General features: G+C 50.5%; 1 protein-coding gene across 8 annotated transcripts in view; it reads right to left on the minus strand.

The window, feature by feature from the left end:
• Galphao (G protein alpha o subunit) overlaps window positions 1-22,283 on the minus strand; it is a 268,246-nt gene that overhangs the window by 66,577 nt on the left and 179,386 nt on the right. For all 8 annotated transcript variants that reach the window (XM_045753452.2, XM_045753458.2, XM_069333485.1 and 5 more), the window contains one exon: window positions 2,205-2,346. In XM_045753452.2, the coding sequence (XP_045609408.1) occupies window positions 2,205-2,346 (142 nt within the window). The remainder of the gene's footprint in view (window positions 1-2,204; window positions 2,347-22,283) is intronic.

The following is a 22,283-nucleotide window of genomic DNA, read 5'->3' on the forward strand; positions in this document are numbered from 1 at the left end:
TGGAAAATATTTAAAATCCAATAGGAGAATGTCAAAGTGAACATTTTACAATCAGGAAAATGGCCTGTCAATGGGGAAAATCCCAATACTGTCAGGAATTGTCAATATTCGCGTTGCTAGATGAAAACAGATAAGTAAATGGAGCTTAGGGGGAGGAAGAATTACTCTATTCAAATGGGAATTCTGGAAGGGAGGCAGATAAGGTCTTGTTATGAGCGAAGGTTTGAGTCGATGGCAGGACCCTCGCCTCCACCTGAAGGACCATTCCACCCCATCCCACTCTCCCTCACATTCACACAGCTTAACAGATGAGTAATTTAATGTTAGATCATTTTTGTTATATACGATGAATCATCCCAGAGAATCCAAAGAACATTACGTCAACAAACTCAAAGGAAATATCAGATTACAATTTTTTTGGAGTGTGTCGGTTGTTCAACTCTACGGACACCTTCAGCCGAGTTTCAGTACCAGATAAATTTAATTATTGTAGGTTACCTTGAGGTGATTCCGGGGCCGCTGTAGGTCAGACCCGCTGCCCCTTATACTCGATAATTCTCTACCACAACACTACCACACAACCACAACTACCTCCTCCTCTCCACCTATCCATACTAGTCTTAAAGATATTTTTAAGTACAGTACTCCTTCAGCATCAGAGAAATGAACAGCAGACGTGTATACCACATTCACAGGGCGCTGACACGCGACCAAATGGACAAATGACTTGTACATTCCAAGTAATTTGTGGTATAACATACTGCTCTATAAAGCCTATATATATACACGAGGGTTATGGGGACACGACACATGCGGTCGTCGCAGGGAGGAGAGTCGTCGTCGTTCAGCACCACCACTGTCAACTCTCCTGGGAGAAGGCCTATATAAATAAACACGTGATCCTGAGACTTGTCGCATCCTCGGTAATGTGCGGGACGACCATCATCAACACAATTAGGTTTGTTGACCAGACCACAGACTAGAAAGTGAAGAGACGACGACGTTTCGGTCCGTCCTGGACCATTCTCAGATCGATTGTGAATGGTCTCACAATCTCACATTCGACTTGAGAATGGTCCAGGACGGACCGAAACGTCGTCGTTCCTTCACTTTCTAGTGTGTGGTCTGGTCAACATATTTCAGCCACGTTATTGTGACTCCTCGCCTGCACAGTTCGGTTTCTTCTATGACGTGTAAGGTGAACACTCACCCAGAGTAAATGTTACCGATAATCTCCACTAAAACCTTCGAGAAAATATTATTATGATCGATTATTCCATTTTCTGACGCTAAATGCGAGGGTCATCCACGCTTCCATACAATAATCTATTATAAATTTAAGGCGGAATTAGGAAATAAGTTAATGGAGCTAAAGGATTGGAAGTAGTTGCGTGATAATCTTGAGCCAGATGCCGGGGCCCAAGAGATAGCACCCCCTTCCCTCGCGATTGTTCTCACGTGTACACTCATCTCCCTCTGTGCTATCATTAGTATTTTTAAATAATTAACACCATAAACTATATTATTTGTAATGTATATCATTGTATATTGTATTTTATGATTTTGTAATATTAATATACTATTAAATATTTAGCATTATATATTTATCCTTTAATAATAATTAATATTTCTTTTATCTTTGAATAATCTTCTTATATTCTTTTCATATGTTAGTGTTAATTACAACCTTGAACAGCTTTACAAATTTATTTATGTAGGAGAATCAAGTTGTATAGAAGACTACAACCGCAGTACCAGGCGGTGAACCTACCCACAAAACATTTAATACAATAGTATACACAAAAATACACCCACACAACATTAAAAACAGCCAAAAAAAAACAAAAATGAACAGACAAAAGACGGTGAAATGAAGCATAAGAAGGAGGGAGGGGGGACAAAAACATGTTGATAGAGGGGGGACAAAAATATGATGATGGAGAGGGGACAAAAATATGGGGAGTTAAGGGGACAAAAACATGGGGAGTTAAGGGGACAAAAACATGGTGAGAGGACAAAAACATGATGATGGAGGGGTGGCAAAAAACACGGTGAGAGGACAAAAACCATAATGAGGGAGGGAGAGAGAGAGAGAGAGAGAGAGAGAGAGAGAGAGAGAGAGAGAGAGAGAGAGAGAGAGAGAGAGAGAGAGAGAGAGAGAGAGAGAGAGAGAGAGAGAGAGAGAGAGAGAGAGAGATACTTACCTCCCTCTCATTGTTGCCGAAGGAGATGCCCAGGTTGGGCATGGCCCGCAGGATGGCCACCAGGGATTGTATGGTGTTGGAGTACACCACCGGCCGGTACTGCTTGAAGTCCTCGCTCGTGAACCCGGACTCGTGGATGATCCTGCAAACAACAACAACAAGTTACTTCCACAAGTGGATTTAAAAAAAAAACGATTGGCTAGTATATATACATTTTGCCATACACGATTCCTTAGACAGTTACGCGAGCACAGGTTATACGCGCATACAACACAATCATACCACCACCACACTATGTATATGTATACAACACCATATTTAATCTATAATCTATTAGGGGAAAGGGGCCAGGAGGAGAAAAAGGGGTCAGAAAGAGGGGAAAAAGGGGTCAGGAGTTTCACCTTTCGATACTGCAGGATAAGCTACCTTACGAGTTTCCCCCCTGGAACATTACCCGCCAATCGGTTTACAGCCAGTTCTCTAATTACTGCTGAGTGAACATGGGCGAACAGTTAAGGACTGGCGCACAGTAAATCCTCCCCGGGTCAGGCATCGAACCCGGTGGAAATGATTCGCGCGGCGCGGGCGAACGTACCCCCATTGCACCACAGGGACTGTTGGGAGATGGTGGGGGGTGGAGACAGACTTAAGGGGGAGGGGGGGCAGACTTGTGGGGGGGGGGAGAGGGGGGAGGGGAGGGGAGGGGACATGTTGGCCGCCAGGAGAAGGCTGTAAATAGCTCCAAGACACAATGGCGCTTCTCTCCCTCGAGTGCTTCATTATTTTACATAAATGCTCCACCTATTTCATCACGCAACCGCCGCCCGCTACTTGGGTGTGGGCGGGTGGTCGGAGGGAACGTGGGCGGGTGGGGGTTGGGGGGGGGAAGTGGGTTAGAAGTTAAGGGTGAAATAAAGAATGTGGGTTGAAGTGGGGGTAGAGGTTAAGGGTGAAATAAAGCCTGTGAGCGGGCACAGTTTGGCAGCTGGGGTGGGGCGGGGGAGGGAGATGCCGTCTCCAGAGAGCCGGGCGGCCAGCGTCACAAGCAAGCTACAGTAGTGTACAGGGTGGGGTGTGCTCGGGGTGCCGTGAATCAATACCCATTCCCGGCCTGTCCCAGGCTCTCCCTCCCTCCCTCCCTGGTTCACAGTCACCCATAGCCTCCCTCCCTCCCTCCCTGGTTCACAGTTACCCATAGCCTCCCTCCCTCCCTGGTTCACAGTTACCCATGACCCCCCTCCCTCCCTGGTTCACAGTTACCCATAGCCCCCCTCCCTCCCTCCCTCCCTCCCTGGTTCACAGTTACCCATAGCCTCCCTCCCTCCCTGGTTCACAGTCACCCATAGCCTCCCTCCCTCCCTGGTTCACAGTCACCCATAGTCTCCCTCCCTCCCTGGTTCACAGTTACCCATAGTCTCCCTCCCTCCCTGGTTCACAGTCACCCATAGCCTCCCCCCCTCCCTGGTTCACAGTCACCCATAGCCCCCCTCCCTCCCTGGTTCACAGTCACCCATAGCCTCCCTCCCTCCCTGGTTCACAGTCACCCATAGCCTCCCTCCCTCCCTGGTTCACAGTCACCCATAGCCTCCCTCCCTCCCTGGTTCACAGTCACCCATAGCCTCCCTCCCTCCCTGGTTCACAGTCACCCATAGCCTCCCCCCCTCCCTGGTTCACAGTCACCCATAACCTCCCTCCCTCCCTGGTTCACAGTCACCCATAGCCTCCCCCCCTCCCTGGTTCACAGTCACCCATAACCTCCCTCCCTCCCTGGTTCACAGTCACCCATAGCCTCCCCCCCTCCCTGGTTCACAGTCACCCATAGCCTCCCCCCCTCCCTGGTTCACAGTCACCCATAACCTCCCTCCCTCCCTGGTTCACAGTCACCCATAGCCTCCCCCCCTCCCTGGTTCACAGTCACCCATAACCTCCCTCCCTCCCTGGTTCACAGTCACCCATAGCCTCCCCCCCTCCCTGGTTCACAGTCACCCATAACCTCCCTCCCTCCCTGGTTCACAGTCACCCATAACCTCCCTCCCTCCCTGGTTCACACCCTCACCTTTAACCTCTTCTCTGGCTCATAAAATCCTCTTTAACTTTCTTCCCTCTCTCTCCCTGACTGACATTATCACCCTTACCCTTTTCACCCTCTATCTATATTCTTGTCTTGGTAATTACCCTTTCATCCCAGATGGAGCCCAAACTGTACCTGCAAAGGGTCCCGGATGAGCCCTTCTATGATACCTATTGCCAACAGCAACAGCCTCAGAGCTCACACCATCAACCACGATACATGGTCAGATGAGGCGGGAGCGCTGACCCTCGGACCGCAGACCTGCTACAAGGCAGGCAGTCCCGTGCCCTCCATCTCATACCTCCATGCTTCCCTCCACACCCCCCCCCCACCACCATCACCGCCCACCACCATCACCGCCCCCCCACCACCATCACCGCCCCCCCACCACCATCACCGCCCCCCCCACCACCATCACCGCCCCCCCACCACCATCACCGCCCACCACCATCACCGCCCCCCCACCACCATCACCGCCCACCACCATCACCGCCCCCCCACCACCATCACCGCCCCCCCACCACCATCACCGCCCACCACCATCACCGCCCCCCCACCACCATCACCGCCCCCCCACCACCATCACCGCCCACCACCATCACCGCCCCCCCACCACCATCACCGCCCCCCCACCACCATCACCGCCCCCCCACCACCATCACCGCCCACCACCATCACCGCCCCCCCACCACCATCACCGCCCCCCCCACCACCATCACCGCCCCCCCACCACCATCACCGCCCACCACCATCACCGCCCCCCCACCACCATCACCGCCCACCAGCACCATGAATGAACCTTCTCAACACAATTTCTGCAGTCGTTATAATTCTCATCTTAAGTGCTGGCGGTCCACACACACACACACACACACACACACACACACACACACACACACACACACACACACACACACACACACACACACACACACACACACAGTTGCAACAGGTATGGCGAGGGACAATTCTAGCAGCATTAAGGTTCCAAACCTCCACCAGTCTCTCGCTCTGAACATAAGGGGTCACAACTACCCAACCTCTCACAGTTTTCTAGAACCTGATCAGCACCTGTGAAGGACCTCATCAAGGAGCTTGATAAAGGATACCAGATAAACCAGGCTATGATTCATACGACAGGCTGCGAGCAGCTGCGTCTAAATAGCCTGGTTGACCAGACCACCAACCATGAGACAGAGACTGGGCCGCCGGTCCGCTGCTCCTCGGAACCAACGCAAGGTAGTGTTGCATGCAGGTAGAGAGCAGATGATGGGGCAATGCAGGTGATCCAATATGCAGCCGGCGCTGGTGATAGAGCCCCGCGGCACACACCACCCACGCCCACGCCCACACCCACACCCACACCCACGCCTCCACCCACACCCACGCCTCCAGCCACACCTCCACCCACACCCACGCCTCCACCCACACAGCCAAGCACCACATTCACAGTCCTCGCTCTAACCATACATCTGGCTGTGTCATGGTATAGTGTCTCGCCTAGAATGTTTCGCGGCGTGGAGCTCCAGCCATAATGTCTGCCACAAGCCATGAGTGGCAGCTTCTTCTGTATTAATTTTGTCCACACAATGGAGGAGGAGGTGCAAGGTGGTGCTCCACGAGGGGGGGGGGAATGACTGTACACCTAAGGAAGATCACCACCAACAAAACGACGCCTAACCAGTGAAGATAGACTCAAGGAAGCAACTTGTAACAGGTGGTATGCACAGGTAAGGTGAAACACCTGTGTACTAAGCCTCAGCACCTGTGCTGCTCACCTGTAAATCATAAACGATGAAGGCGAGGCTGATAATGAGGGAGCAGTCTGCCCAAGCCATTTTAGACATTACAAGAAATTATGACGCGGGCGGGGGAGGGAGGGGCGGCTACTCCCACCCATACTGTAATTACAAAATCGAGAGTTGTTGCATCAGACGCCAGACGGTTGAAAAGGCGGGGCCCAAGAATTGAAGCTCGGTGCTGCAAACTGTCAGGTAAAAACACCATCGGGCGCGAGCAGGAGCGCGCGCGCACATTTGGACACCCACATCCCCTCCCCCCTAACCGTCTTGCGCTAATGGCTATAGGGAAGACACTGGACGTTTAGGGTGTGAGGAGCCAGAGCGGCCAGCAAGTGTGGGAGCCGTGATCACGGGTGTGGGGTGTCAGCAGGCACCCCACACACTCGGCCCTACCACTGGTGTGGGGTGTCAGCAGGCACCCCACCACTGGTGTGGGGTGTCAGCAGGCACCCCACCACTGGTGTAGGGTGTCAGCAGGCACCCCACACCAGTGGTAGGGCCGAGTGTGTGGGGTGTCAGCAGGCACCCCACACACTCGGCCCTACCACTGGTGTGGGGTGTCAGCAGGCACCCCACCACTGGTGTAGGGTGTCAGCAGGCACCCCACACACTCGGCCCTACCACTGGTGTGGGGTGTCAGCAGGCACCCCACACACTCAGCCCCACCACTGGTCTTGTGGGGGGGTGAATTAATGACTGGCGGATTGTATTCGATAAAACTCCGAAAACCCGCCTGCCACTGTATTACAGAACACGGCGCTTGTGAAGCTCCACAACACATTATGTTACCCCCCCCCCGCTACACACCCCATCCAACCCTCAGCACCGCTGCTGTGCCGGGTAAGTTACGGGCCCACCCTACCCCGTGCTACTTGGAACTTGTTCCGAGTAGCTGAATCTATAACAACAACAAAACACCATCCAACAGCCTGGTTGATCAGTCCAGCAACCAGGAGGCCTGGTCGACGACCGGGCCGCGGGGACACTGAGCCCCGGAAGCACCTCAAGGTAACCTTCCAGGCCTCCACCATACATACCCCAGCAGAGGGGAAGGGAGAGACGGAAGGAACAGCAGTAGGAACTACCCAATCACCTTCAAACTACCCGATAACAATGAAGACGTATAAACTAGGTCATAACTGGCAGTTATAAGGAGTGAGAGCACAAGATGGGGGATAATATCCTGTTATACAAAGATACCTGAACTTAAGGATTCTCCCCAGGTGAGCCAAACCACCAGCTCACAGCCCAACACAAACCTTCCCCAGTTAGCGAGAGTGCGGGAAGACTTTGCAACTACCATTAACTACGAACAAAACTTCCTACAGCTCAAACTACCTCCTCCACTAACTGGCAAATGGCGGCCTAGGGGGACCTAGTGAGAAGGGGGGCAGATATTGGAGAAGCCATCAACAGTAATAACTCCCAGACCGGTCAGAACCACCTCAACTATGTTGACGGACTCTTAGACGGGTCAGGAGACGCTGGGAGCGAGGTGTGACGCGAGCGGGGACAGGCAGGCAGGGATGTGACGCGAGCGGGGACAGGCAGGCAGGGATGTGACGCGGGCGGGGACAGGCAGGCAGGGGGGGGGGGGGGTGACGCGGGCGGGGACAGGCAGAGGGGGTGACGCGGGCGGGGACAGGCAGAGGGGGTGACGCGGGCGGGGGGAGGTGACAGGGAAGGTGACAGGAGAGGGGAGTAACGAGGCACATCCGTCACTGCTCACACAGGAAGCGACCGCTTGCCCAACCACACCCGACGAAGGCAGGGAATGACAAAGAATCAGAAATGGTGCCCATGGAGGAAACGATGTATGGGAAATAAGATAAAGATGGGTGATGGGAAAGAAAAGGAATGACAGGCATGAACAAATCCACACTAAAAACTATCATCTACATGTAAGTCGATAATTATTGGTGGTATGCAACAAGGGGGGGAGGGGGATAGGGGGGGGGAGAGGGGCGAGAGAGAGAGAGAGAGAGGGGCGAGCGAGAGAGAGAGAGAGGGGCGAGCGAGAGAGGGAAATAGAGAGGGGCGAGCGAGAGAGAGAGGGGCGAGCGAGAGAGGGAAATAGAGAGGGGCGAGCGAGAGAGGGAAATAGAGAGGGGCGAGCGAGAGAGAGAGAAAGAGAGAGGGGCGAGAGAGAGAGAGAGAAATAGAGAGGGGAGAGAGAGAGGGGGGGGTGAGCGAGAGAGAGAGAGAGAAATAGAGAGGGGCGAGCGAGAGAAATAGAGAGGGGCGAGCGAGAGAAATAGAGAGGGGCTAGCGAGAAAAATAGAGAGGGGCGAGAGAGAAAAATAGAGAGGGGCGAGAGAGAGAAATAGAGAGGGGCGAGAGAGAGAGAGGGGCGAGAGAGGTGCGAGCGAGCAAACAGTAGGGCAGAGAGTAGAGCAAAGAGAGGGCGAGAGATAAACGTAGCAAAAAGAGAGAGAGCAAAGAGAGCGCCGAGAGAAAGTGGGTGAGCCCTGTAGACCAACCAACTCAGCATCTTAAATCTGGACTAAGTGAATACTCCTCAATCCCTCCCTCCCATCTTTAGTGACCTTCCCTTCCTCATCTTCCTTCCTCCCACCATCTCTCTCCTCTCTCTTCCTTCCTCCCAAATTGATTCGTGTAAAGCTCCCCTCTCCCACCAGCACATTGATCGAGGCAGCTGCCGCCTGGTGTGGGCGGCAGCTACACACCTTCCACGGATCACAGGACACCACCGACACCAGGGACGTGACGGACGGGCCGGGGATCACAATACAGGCAGACGTTAAGCAGTATCTACCGGCGATCAATGTAGGGATGAAGGTCCGCCGGGGCTCGGCAACGCTCGCCGCCACTCGGCCCTGCTCGGTCGTCCTGCGCGACACCCCTCAGTGACGTGGACCAACTCGCCCGCAGTTCCCCACCACAAGCGGGCCTCGCGCGCCCGCCCGCTCGCAAGCACGTGCATACAAGAGAGAGAGAGGAAAAAGAGAGAGAGAGGAAAAAGAGAGAGAGAGGAAAAAGAGAGAGAGGAGGAAAAAGGGAGAGGAAAAAGAGAGAGAGAGGAGGAAAAAGAGAGAGGAAAAAGAGAGAGAGAGGAGGAAAAAGAGAGAGAGAGGAGGAAAAAGAGAGAGAGAGGAGGAAAAAGAGAGAGGAGGAAAAAGAGAGAGAGGAGGAAAAAGAGAGAGAGGAGGAAAAAGAGAGAGAGGAGGAAAAAGAGAGAGAGGAGGAAAAAGAGACAGAGAGAGAGGAAAAAGAGACAGAGAGAGGAAAGAGATCAGCGAGAGTTTTAAGTCTTACAAAAGGCAAGTTGAATAAATTTGGAATAATTTATAATGACCAAGGCGAGCCTGACCACAAAGCAAGCTTGGTCTGTACTGTACTGTACTGTACTGTACTGTACTCCCCAACTCTTTAAAGGTACAGGAGGGACACGATACGGATATTATAATCTACGCGCATACATGGCTTTAACACCTAAAGAATATATTTAGAATCGGGGGTTTTCAATCCAAATTGCTTGAAATCAATCCCATGAACAGTAGGCGCAATAAGCCTAGGGGCCAAACCAGAGAACACGAGCATCAAAGGCTTGCTATTCCGCCTTCTCCCAGCAAATGTAAGAAGTATTATCATTATAAATGTAAGAAGTATTATTAGTAAGAAGTAAGAAGTATAGTAAGAAGTATTAGGTTAAAGTCTTCCATCCTTCGAATTAGCCAGATTCCTACAGTAAATGCCGGATAAACCGGGTTGTGATGGCACTGTCGGCCTGTGGGATGCTGGCACCAACAATCTTGGCCTCTTGGTGCCAGTGGGGGATCGAGCCTGGCCTCAGGGCGGGCTCGAGGAATAGTAGAACTGTCGAAACACTCTCCAGGTACACCTGCTTGATGGGGCAGGCGATGAGTCACTAACGTGGCTGAAGGGTGACCAGACCACACATCAGAAGATGAAGGGACGACGACGTTTCGGTCCGTCCTGGACCATTCTCAAATCCACACGACTCGATAATGGTCCAGGACGGACCGAAACGTCGTCGCTTCTCCATCTTCAGAGAAGTTAGGCCTTGTACTTACGTTGCTGATAAAAAAAAAGTTTCCGGTTAGTCCAAATTCCATAATACAAACTTCTACTATCTGATGGTCCATCATGTCATACTGCTACTTTCCACCAAATAGTTGCTCCAAGTACTTTCATTTTAGTGGGATGGGCTGGAAAAGTAGAGAGAGACTGCTTCGTTTGTCATGAATTACTCTACACCTGTAAGCCAACTTCACAGGTGTAGGTGTTTACATTGCTTTTTCGTTCTATAATGCGCTTCCGAATTATATATGGCTTCCGTTTTTTTTGCCCATAGAGCAGGAGCTGGAAGATATTTTCATTAAACATCATATTATTATCTGTGGCCCATTGAAAGACCCGAGTTACATCAGATTGGAGGTCTGCCGTGTCCTCTATATGTTGTCTACTCGTATGAAAATCCTAGTGTCATATGCAAATGATGATACAGTGCTGTAGTTTGTATCCTGGTCTGTCTGATATTTGGGTGAGAAAAAGTACGGGAGCAAGTACGGTACCTTGGGGGAGGGGGGGGGGCAGAGTTTGTCAGTAGATGATCCGGATTTTACTGTGTTGATTATTACACACTGAGTTCTGTTCTTTAGGAAGTTGAAGATCCATCTCAGTAATTTGTCAATCCAACTCATACGACATAATTCATTTTCTTCCTCCCCTTCTTTCTTCCTTACTTCTGCCACTTTCCGTCTTCCCCCTCCCTCCTTCCCTATATCCGCCCAACTCCCTCCCCAAGTTTCCCTCCATTCATCTACTCCCAATCACGATAATTTTCATATAATCTTTTTATGAATTTCATTCACGTGTCACCTGTTCTAGCAGACTCGAACTTAAAAAATACAATCTTTTGATGTAGTTGTGTCGTTTACCTTATCCTCTCTCCTCTCCTCCTCCACCCGTCAGCACCTGACTCTGCTTCGTCTTCGACGCTCCTGCAGAAGGTGTTCTCCTGCGTGGGTCTCCGTGGGTCCATCGCCTCACCTCCCACACCTTAACACACTCTCAAAGCAAACATCCGTGTCCCCCTCCCTCCCTCTCTGACCCACTTATTTCTCTTCTCTCCACCTCCATATTTCTCCTCTACCCATACACACTGCAATTCTTACTGCATACTAAATTATATTTCTTCTATAGTCTATCAAAATATTTATATGGTAACATTTCGGTGGGTTGAGAACTTTTTTCACTTGTGTCCCCTTGGTCGTGTACCACACATTGCAAATAATATATTCCCTTGACAATTTTGTAACGTGAGAATTAGTCTTGCCTTGTAACTCATACCTATCAACCCTGGTACTAGTCTAGTAACATATACCTCTAGACTTTCTTCAGCTTACTTTCGTGATAAAGATAGGAACTTCACGCTTGTAACACATATTCCAGAAATAGTCTCACGTACGTGGTTTACAATGACTTGAACGAGTCCATGTTCAGATTTCTAAAGGCAGTTCCTGTGTTACCCAACTTTACATATGCAGCTGATAAAAGTTGGACGCTAGAGCCTTGAGAGACGAGGTCGGTGTGAAATGAACACTTTATATCTTTTTAGTTGGACCATTCGTTCAGTAAGAGCAGATCTGTCATCCTGTAGTTTCTTGCAAACTTCCACAGCATATATCATGTATGTTGCGTCACCAACAAATGTTGGGGGAGTCATTCTGTTGAAGATCATTTATACAGAGCAGGAATAAGTAAGGGCCTAGAACAGACCCCGGTGTGGACCCCGGTGTGGACCCCGGTGTGGACCCCGGTGTGGACCCCGTCTGAAACTCCTCGCCACTTTAAGGTCTTTTTCCTTACTCTGGCTCCGTCTTCTGATGCTCAAGTAATCCCTTATCCACGGATCTTGGATACCGCGTAGAGAGAATATAACTACCATTCAATAGGTAGCTCTGGGAACCTTAATCTCTCACGCATGATATACCCCATAACGATACACGAGCGTCAGGATTCAGGCATACGCAGAACAGTAATTACCATCAACACCACCATAACTTGCATACTTATATAGGAAACTCGCAGAAAAGTAGCATCAAGTAAAAGCAACAACATAAAACTATGCCAATCCAGAGACACTCGGTACGCTTATTATTATCAAAAGAAACGGCCATGATAAAAGCATCTAACAGCAGAAGCAGTGCGAGAAGTAGCAGTAGAAGTAGTAGCAGTAGAAGTAGCAGCAGTAGAAGTAGCAGCAGTAGAAGTAGCAGCAGTAGAAGTAGCAGCTGCAGCAGCAGCAAGAGGATCAGTTGGGAGCAGCACCTGGAGCAGCTGGAGGCACAGGCCGGCGTTCCATTATCGATCTTCCGGCTGGGCATGAGCTCGCCAGCCCCGCCACCAGAGTCTTCATAACACCGTGTCCAAATCCTCCTCCGCTTCTCTCCCTTGGCGCGCACAACACAGTTACCCTTCCCTTCCCACCATGCCTGCCTCGCCCACATCAACGGCTCCCTTCATTATTCTTTCCCAGACTCACTTTCGGGATTTATAAACAAGCCCTAATCCAGAACGGAATGGCTGACCTCCTGCAACATCCGTAGCTATCAGAAGCTAAAGTTTCCCCCTATTGCAAAAGCTGAAGTCCGTCCAGAGGTACATGAAATCCTTTCGTAGTCTCCCTTGCCGGCATTATATGGCCCTGCTACGGCGCTAAAACTTTGTCCAGCACTGCTGGAGTAGCCTCCACCTGGAAGTTTGTCAATACCCAAAGTCTCCCACTTACAACTATTCTAAAAACACAACCGCCCCCATCCCAGACACCTGGGTTAATTGACATTCCTGCGCGGAATCCGCCTTTAACGATAACTTTTCCCTGCACTCGAGCCTTCCTCCGAGTGGCCAACCGCGTCTCACTTGCCATTTTCACTGGTCAGTCCTCCACTCCTACACGTCAACATTTAGGAATATTTACGAGTCTCTCAGACCAGCACGCGCCTACCCTCGATATTCAGGAAAACCTGACACCCTGGACGAGGCCACGCTGGCCATTTTAGCAACCCGACGCTCTAATAAAGCGCTCATCTTGGATATTCACAATGAAAAAAGTGAAGCGAACCTAATGAAAAAGAAAACGGACAGAAAACGCCAACCAGCTCCATATATACGGAGCCAGACTAAGCCAGGGTACACACGCGTGCGCGCGCGCACACAGTTCGTGTTTTCAGGTAAAATAACGCAGAAATTTTTACATCATAATAATGTGAAAGAACGCGAGTCACAACATTTTGCTGGTAATCGCTGCTCATTTGCGATGGCGTGAGATGTTAGAGGAAGGAGTTTGATGTCTTGAAGGAGCTGGGCGAGTAGTACACAGACGGTGTCTTGAAGGAACAAAGGTTCCTTCAAGACACCGTCTGTGTACTATCTATCTATCCCAGACCCTACTGGCAAGGGTCTGGGATAGATAGGCCTACGGTAATATTATGACGAGAAAGCGTTGATTGTGGAGTGCGGGTGACAGTGAAGGGGTGTGGTTGAGGTAGTTTGTGAGATGGTAGAGGCCGTGGGTGGTGGAAGATATACACATACATATACGTATATCAGTAGTCTTTTTTTATATCGCAAGTGATTCAATAAAAGGCTTTCAACAGTCACTGCACAAGGCAATTAATATCTGCGGGGGAGTCAGTTACTAGTCCTGCTCCACACCCACCCAACTGGGCGGCAGCTGTAGTCATGTGCTCCACACCCACCCAACTGGGCGGCAGCTGTAGTCATGTGCTCCACACCCACCCAACTGGGCGGCAGCTGTAGTCATGTGCAGGCTGCACCTACGGTCAGTAAATTTTGGATACTTGGCAAATATTCCTGGCAGTACACATCATTATGAATGAACTACTTACACATTTCTTAGACACCATTGATGGTGTTATCTCTGAATTCCGCGATTTTTTATCACATTCAATTATACAATGACGCAAAGTGGACGAATGTGAAGAAAGTATGAATAGTTCTGCTGACAGAGTTTACATACTGCTGCCCTCAGGCTGCTCAAAGGCAACCCAAGATGGTAATCAATTTCCTCTTCACGAGCAAACGTTTTGCGGATCTCATCAGTCACCCCCAAAAGTTATAAAAGATGGCGTTCAATACTCCCCCAAAGAGTACAAAAAAGGCGTTCAATGTCCCCCAAAAAATAAAAGACGGCTTTTAATATCCCTAAGAGTATAGATACCTGCTCTTGATACCTGCTTGATGCGGGTCTGGGAGATCTTCTACTCCCCCAAGCCCGGCCCCGAGGCCAGGCTCGACTTGTGAGAGCTTGGTCCACCTGGCTATTGCTTGGAGCGGCCCGCAGGCCCACCACAGCCCGGTTGGTCCGGCACTCCTTGAAGAAAACTATCTAGTTTTCTCTTAAAGATGTCCACGGTTATTTCCGCAATATTTCTTACACTTGCTGGGAGAATGTTGAACAGATGTCGTTCATTATCTCCAATAGTATGAAAATGGTATTCAATACCGTGAGAGTGTAAGACACGGCGTTCAATACCCTAACGATATAGTCCTCAAGGGAATAAGATGACATTCAATATCTACAATAGTGTAAAAGATGTCGTTCAATATACTCAAAGCTATAGATGCAGCGTTCCATATTCATAAACATAAGCACGAATATGGGCTGCCCCATCATAAAATGTCTACGTAAAAGGATAACTAAGTTATATTTTAATGGACAATTAATTAGTTCTCAACACCTATTAGTTAAGGTAATGTGGGGCGAGGGGGGTGTGGGATAGGGAGGCAGGGTAGGAAAGGTAACCAGGAGAGATGTTAGAGGAACTGAGGGGAGAGGAAGAGAGGGGAGGAAAAAACGCGAATGTAAGGGAGGATTTAATAGAGAGAGGGGAAGGAGGAATATTGAAAATGAGGAAAGCTTCCCGAGGGAGGAAAGGCTAGAGACTCGTGAAGGTACGATGACTCTAGTTCCACCGGGCCTCCTCCAAAGGATACCTGGTCAACCAAGCTGTGAAGCATACGTCAGGCTGCGAGCAGCCGCGTTCAACAGTCTGACTAGACCAGCAACTAGGCCAGGTCACAGACTGGGCCGCGGGGACCTTGATCCCCGAAATCACCGCAAGGTAAGGTAGGTGGTACTTTCGTATTCCCTTCCCTTCCCTTCACCCTCCCCCCCCCCCAACACACACACATTCGAGTCTGTAGCAGTCATTGCAACAGATGACTGACAGCAGGAAAACCGACTCATAATCTGAAGGGCGACTGCAACCCCAGTCTGGATCAGAGCACTAATCCCTTCTTCCACCCCCACCCAAAAAAAATAATTGGGCCTTGATCCGTTTTCTGCAACTTACCCTGGACGCCAAGTTTAGTTTTGTGGAGGGTTAGGGACGGGCTTAAGAGAAAACTAGAGTGTTTTCTCTAAGGAGTACCGGACCAACCGGGCTGTGGTGGGTATGTGGGCCTGCGGGCCGCTCCAAGCAACGGCCTGGTGGACCAAACTCTCACAAGTCAAGCCTGGCCTCGGGACGGGCTTGGGGAGTAGAACAACTCCCAGAACCCCATCAACCAGGCATCAACCAGGCTTGGAAACATATATGGTCAAGGGGGAGGCGATGGACACCCGACAAATTATTAAGGACGTTTCCCCTTTGTACCAACGGTAGGAAGAGCAATGCCCAAGCAGGTTAGGCCAGGTCACACAATTTGACGAAACTTCCAAGGGTCAGGAAATGACGGGTGAGCTGTGCTCGCGTTAGTGGTCAGGTCAAGTCAGGTCAGGGTACCTCTGCCCTGCGCCACGGCAGAGGTATGCGGGTTACGTCACGCCAGGTGATCACATCACGATGTCAATTTACATCCAGAGAGACGCGTCAGGTCACGTTAGGTCAGCTAAATCAAGTCAGGGGAATCACGCCGAGTGAAAGGTTAGGTCACGGATGTGCTAAATACTGCCCCTCGTTTACTGCAACGACGTTGTCATTACAATGTGCCATTTATCGGCGTTCATCACATTACAATTATCAGTATTAAACAACCCAAACCAACCAACCGAAATGCAGGTGAAAGTAGGACAAGAGGAGTGGTGCAGTACCGCCGCCATCTTGACCATTAAAGGTAGGTCTGACGTCACACATTACCAGAGGACGCAGATTAACGTGGGAGTCTTGAAGATTATCTTATGTGCACGCCAGGGGATGATGGTAGTGTTGATAGGTGGCGTGTGGGTGGGCGTGCAGGAACTTGAGGAGGAGGGCGTGGAAAGTGTGTTATCAAGGGATAGGTAGAAATGAAAATAGGAGAGGCATCATGTGAGGGAGAGAAGAGAAGACGAGGACAGGAATGCAGGAATGGAAGGAGGACAGGAGAGGAGCGAGGGTGGTGGTGGACCAGACAGCCAGTGATCAATACTTGCTGGGACTTCGCAGAAACTCCTCCCACAAGCATCCCCCCCCCTCCCCGACACTCCCCCCACACCGACCCTCTCTCCCACACCCACTCTCCCCCCTACCTGCTTGATTGGGTTCTAGGAGTTCTTCTACTCCTCAAGCTCGGCCCGAGGCCAGGCTTGGCTTGTGAAAACTTGGTCCAACAGACTGTTGCTTAGAGCGGCCCGCATGCCCACCACAGCCCGGTTAGTCCGGCACTCCTTGAAGAAAACTATCTAGTTTTCTCTTGAAGATGTCCACGGTTGTCCCGCCACCGCCTCCCTCCTCACCACCCACAAACCCATCCATCAGACACTCCTGCAACACACCACTAAACCAACACGAATCACTGGAGAACCCACAAGCGGCTTAAGACCTATATATTCACACAGTAATTGGGACCTGGGTAAGACAAGAAGGGAAAACCGATCATCAAAAGCATCATTAAACAGCACAGCAACCATGGAAGAGGAAAATCAAAAGACTGGAGTATTCAGACTTGACAAAGGTAGTAAGTAAATGGCTGGAGGCAGAGGTACTCCTCTCTGGTCACCAGGATCGCCAAATAAAACATGATTATGTTATGTCATTTTCATGTTGTCATGTCATTTTCATGTTGTCATTTTAGATCATGTTGTCGCTAAAATGCCAAGTACTGTATTAAGTAGTCAGGACAAGAATAACAGAGCACCAAGAAAGGACAAACTTTGTAATGAAGGAAAAACCCGATTTCGGTTTGGAGAGAGCAACTGCAGTCTAACATAATGGGTGCTGTGTGCTGGGTACCAAGGTGCGGCAGAAGAAATTAAACTGGGTAGACTATTACCCAAGATTGGCAGAAATAATTGGATCCTGTGCAAAGACTGTGAGGAGAAAGTGGGGTCATGATAATGTCTCGCTACATTATTTAATATTCAGTCATTAGACAGATGACCAGGTTGACCTGGTTGATGAAATTGGTTGACCGGTCCAGCAACGAGGAGGCCTGGTCGACGACCGGGCCGCGGGGACGCTAAGCCCCGGAAAAACTCCAAGGTAACTCTAAGGTAGAGCCTTCAGACCTACTGGCATGAGGTCCCTGGAGCTTAGTAATCACGTTATTGGTTATATGTTCACAATGAACACAACGGTTGCTGGTTACATTGCCCTATATCACTAACCATCCTGTGAGATGGGTTTTTTAACATCACGTAACTAGCCAACTCTTAACTCACTATGTTACCCCTCGTAAGTTCCCCCCCCCCTCCTTCCCTCCCTCCCAAATATGGCCAGCTGGGGTAGTAGTCAAGATACGCACTTAGTAAAGGAGTACCTGACAGGCAGGAAACAACAGACCGTATTCAGTAGTAGTAGTGTTCAGACCTGGATTGGCATCTCGTGCTGCATGAAATCATGTGATACAGGTTTACAACAAGACTAGTACCTCAAATAAGGAAACTAAGCCACAAGCACTATGAAAAGGTTCAGAGCGTGTGCCATCAAACACGCTTAGGGCAGAGGAGGAGCTATGATCACAACGTACAACGTATAAACGCGAATAAAAGAGATGCATGGCGAGTCCACCCACCATTAGGTGGGTCAACGTCTTCACACACAACAAGAAAACACACCGTTGGAAGTTGTTAGGGCAGGAAGTGCAAGATACTAGTCCGCACTCTTGCTCAGACCGGCAGGTCAACACGTGAACACGCTGAGAGAAGTGCAGGTTATTTACATCCACAACTTCAACAGCAAATTCGACACAGAATAGGAACGCCTAAAGGTTTAGGCGGGGGGCATACAGAGCTAACCCTTATTAACCATAGTTGCTCATAGCTTGGTTGCTCTTCCCACAGACCCTTCTCTCACCCCCCCTTCTTAATCCCTCCTTACGACTCTCACCACCACCTGTCACCCACCTGCTAGTTACGACCCACTCCTCACCTGTCTAACTATCCTCACCTCCCTCAGCCTGTCACCTACACCCCACCCAAAGCTCAACCCCCGCAAGCACAACTAGGTGAGTACCCCACGCTAACTAGATACTAGTATATACGTACATGATCACGTACATACTCACGTACGGATGAGTCCGTGTCCGTCCCCCCCGGCCGTGTTACTGGGAGCTAAAGACCGTTTTAACATCACTGAAGAACGACACAAATTATGCTAATATCCAGCACGAGGCGACCGGTTCTCGTTAATCTTGATACTTAACGCTTACATTAACATTTTTAGTTATAAAAATAATATTTATAGCATTAACAATATCAGTGCAAAATCATCACATGGGCTGGACGGTAGAGCAACGGTCTCCCTTGATGCAGGTCGGCGTTCAATCCCCGACCATCCCAAGTGGCTGGGCGCCATTCCTTAACCCCGTCCCAACCCAAATCATTAGGATTAGGGCACTTTAGTGCGGCAGTTTCTTGACAATGGGGAAACCTTGAGGAGGACGGGCTGGTTACACAGGGTTTAAGAAAACAAAAGTGGGTGGAAATATAGAGGGAAAATGCCTCCGCTCCCAAAATAGCCCCGCCTCCGAACTCTCAACCCAAACTGGGTTCCTCCTCCTTTCCCATACTCCAAACTCAACCCAACCCCTACCAAACTTGAGTGCCCTAACTTCCTTGGATAAGTTTAGATTTAGGAAAGACTTGGGTAAATACTGGTTCAGTAACGGGTGTTGATTTGTGGAACCAATTGCCGCGTAACGTGGTGGAGGTGGGGTCCCTCGATTGTTTCAAGCGCGGGTTGGACAAGTATATGAATGGGATTGGGTGGTTATAGATAGGAGCTGCCTCGTATGGGCCAATAGGCCTTCTGCAGTTACCTTTGTTCTTATGTTCTTAAAAAGCTGGACCCGCCTCACTCTAACCTGGGCCTCCAAACTAAGCTGGCGACCCTCCTGGAATACGTTCCGCTGTGCAAACGGAACTCATTTTCGAATAAGCTTAATTCCTTCACAAGCTGCGCCGGCGACCGTCCCTAACTCACCTTTAATAACCTGGATCTCGCCCCCCCCCACCCCCCCCAAGTCTTGCTGGAGGCGCGAGAAGCCTTAAAGCTGACCAGCCCAATTACTTCCGCAGCCAACGCCCCGCACACCATCCGCCAGGCGCCACACTCAACCCTCGGCCCAGCGCCACACTCACACAACCCTCGGCCCAGCGCCACACTCACACAACCCTCGGCCCAGCGCCACACTCACACAACCCTCGGCCCAGCGCCACACTCACACAACCCTCGGCCCAGCGCCACACTCACACAACCCTCGGCCCAGCGCCACACTCACACAACCCTCGGCCCAGCGCCACACTCCCAACCCTCGGCCCAGCGCCACACTCCCAACCCTCGGCCCAGCGCCACACTCGCACAACCCTCGGCCCAGCGCCACACTCACTACCCTCGGCCCAGCGCCACACTCACTACCCTCGGCCCAGCGCCACACTCACTACCCTCGGCCCAGCGCCACACTCACTACCCTCGGCCCAGCGCCACACTCACTACCCTCGGCCCAGCGCCACACTCACTACCCTCGGCCCAGCGCCACACTCGCTACCCTCGGCCCAGCGCCACACACACTACCCTCGGCCCAGCGCCACACACACTACCCTCGGCCCAGCGCCACACTCACTACCCTCGGCCCAGCGCCACACACACAACCCTCGGCCCAGCGCCACACACACAATTCTCGGCCCAGCGCCACAGACATAACCCTCGGCCAGTACCAGACAATAACGGTAAACTATTTTGTCCAGTCAATTTCCAATGTGTCCATGACAGTCTTTTAACGGCTGCAAAAAAACAGAACGCTGGAACAGCTTGCAAAAAAAAAAATCTTGTTACTGAACACAATGTTAGCAGGAAAGATTCCCATATAGCCTAGGCCTATTCACGCGTCCAAATTTATTTAAAGTAGCTAAAAGATTGGCATAGCAATGACTAAAATCCAATCAATTTGATATCACTGCCTTCAAATGAAAACCAAAGTTTACTAATTAAAAATTGTTGCCAGCTATTTAGCATTACTGGACAGTTCGGTAATGTGCCACACACTTCACCTATGACCTTGGAAACCGGGACACAATGGATGCGTGTCATCTTCAGGTAGAGATCAACAGCCACCAGTATTGGCACGCCGCTCTCCGCACCACCACACCTCCGCCACACCTCGGCCAAACCTCGGCCACACGAAAAAGTGTGTGAAAAACAATTGCACGGTAGAACAACAACATACTGGAGAGATAGATACGGCAGGAAATGCAGAACAGAACCAGTGATGGGTAGAGGTGCCATAAGCACAATCAGAGAACACTGTCTGAACATCAGGGGTCCACGGTTGCTCAATGCTCTCCCAGCAAGCATTATAAATATTGCCGGAACAAAGATGTAAGTCTTCAAGAAGCCTTTAGATAAGTTCTTGCAAGAAGTGTCAGATTAACCGAGTTGTAGTAGATATGTGGGCCTGCCGGCCGCTCCAAGCAACAGCCTGTTAGACCAAGTTAGACCTCGAGCCTGGTCCCAGGCCGGGCTCGGGGAGTAGAAGAACACTCGAAACCCGCTACAGGTATGCCCCAGGTAATCACCTTCTGGGGTTGTATTCAATAACTCGTTACACTACATTCAGCCTAAGATACTTTTCTCCTCTGATCAAGGGCGCCTGACAGCTGGGTGGACAGCGCTTCGGATTCGTAGTCCTGAGGTTCCGGGTTCGATCCCCGGTGGAGGCGGTAACAAATGGGCAAAATGTTTCTTTCACCTTGATGCCCCTGTTACCTAGCAGTAAATAGGTACCTGGGAGTTAGGCAGCTGCTACGGGCTGCTTCCTGGGGGGGGGTGTAACTAAAAGGTCCCCGCGGCCTAGTCGAGGACCGGGCCGCGGGGACGCTTAGCCCCGAAATCATCAAGATAACCTCAAGAGATAGGAAGGAGGACAAGAAATTGTATGATATGCAGGATACCATTCTGTAAATGAATTACTGCATTTGTCGTAGAAAAAATGCTTAAATCTAGTCACACAGCTTCATAATAATCTACACATTTTCTTTGTTTATTTGACGCCAGCCAAAGTAGATTTGGTTTGGTGTTGGGCTTAAGGCCTATCAGCCTATGGAGGAGTATTAAGGCCACCACAATAGCTTACTTACGAACCAGCAAGTATACTTTAGTCGTGCACATAGTCCAAGGCTAAAGTAAACTCTGTGTATACACACTGGGAAGACGGTACACCTCTGTGTATATATCACTGTCACAGTGGCTGAGGGCAATGCACCCCTAACACTGGTGTGTAGTGTTTCCAGACAACACAGGAGGGAGGCGTCAAGTGTCTCTCCTAACACTTGCACGACTCTCTCACAGCAGGATGGAGACGGCTCGACGCTGACTAAACCATTCCTCCATCACGCCCGCTGGTATGACTAATGTCTCCACGACCCGAAAATTGAGCATAATGTCCACCGGATTCACCAACAGGTCATGTCCCTTTCCTCAACCTGTCTCTCCACATCACCCCTCTAGTTACGATTGTTATTCCCAGTAGGAACAAGGGTATATTTGAGGGGGGCCTCGTAGCCTGGTGGATAGCGCGCAGGACTCGTAATTCTGTGGCGCGGGTTCGATTCCCGCACGAGGCAAAAACAAATGGGCAAAGTTTCTTTCACCCTGAATGCCCCTGTTACCTAGCAGTAAATAGGTACCTGGGAGTTAGTCAGCTGTCACGGGCTGCTTCCTGGGGTGGAGGCCTGGTCGAGGACCGGGCCGCGGGGACACTAAAGCCCCGAAATCATCT

Source organism: Procambarus clarkii, chromosome 29 (assembly GCF_040958095.1).
Source record: "Procambarus clarkii isolate CNS0578487 chromosome 29, FALCON_Pclarkii_2.0, whole genome shotgun sequence".
NCBI lineage: Eukaryota > Metazoa > Arthropoda > Malacostraca > Decapoda > Cambaridae > Procambarus > Procambarus clarkii.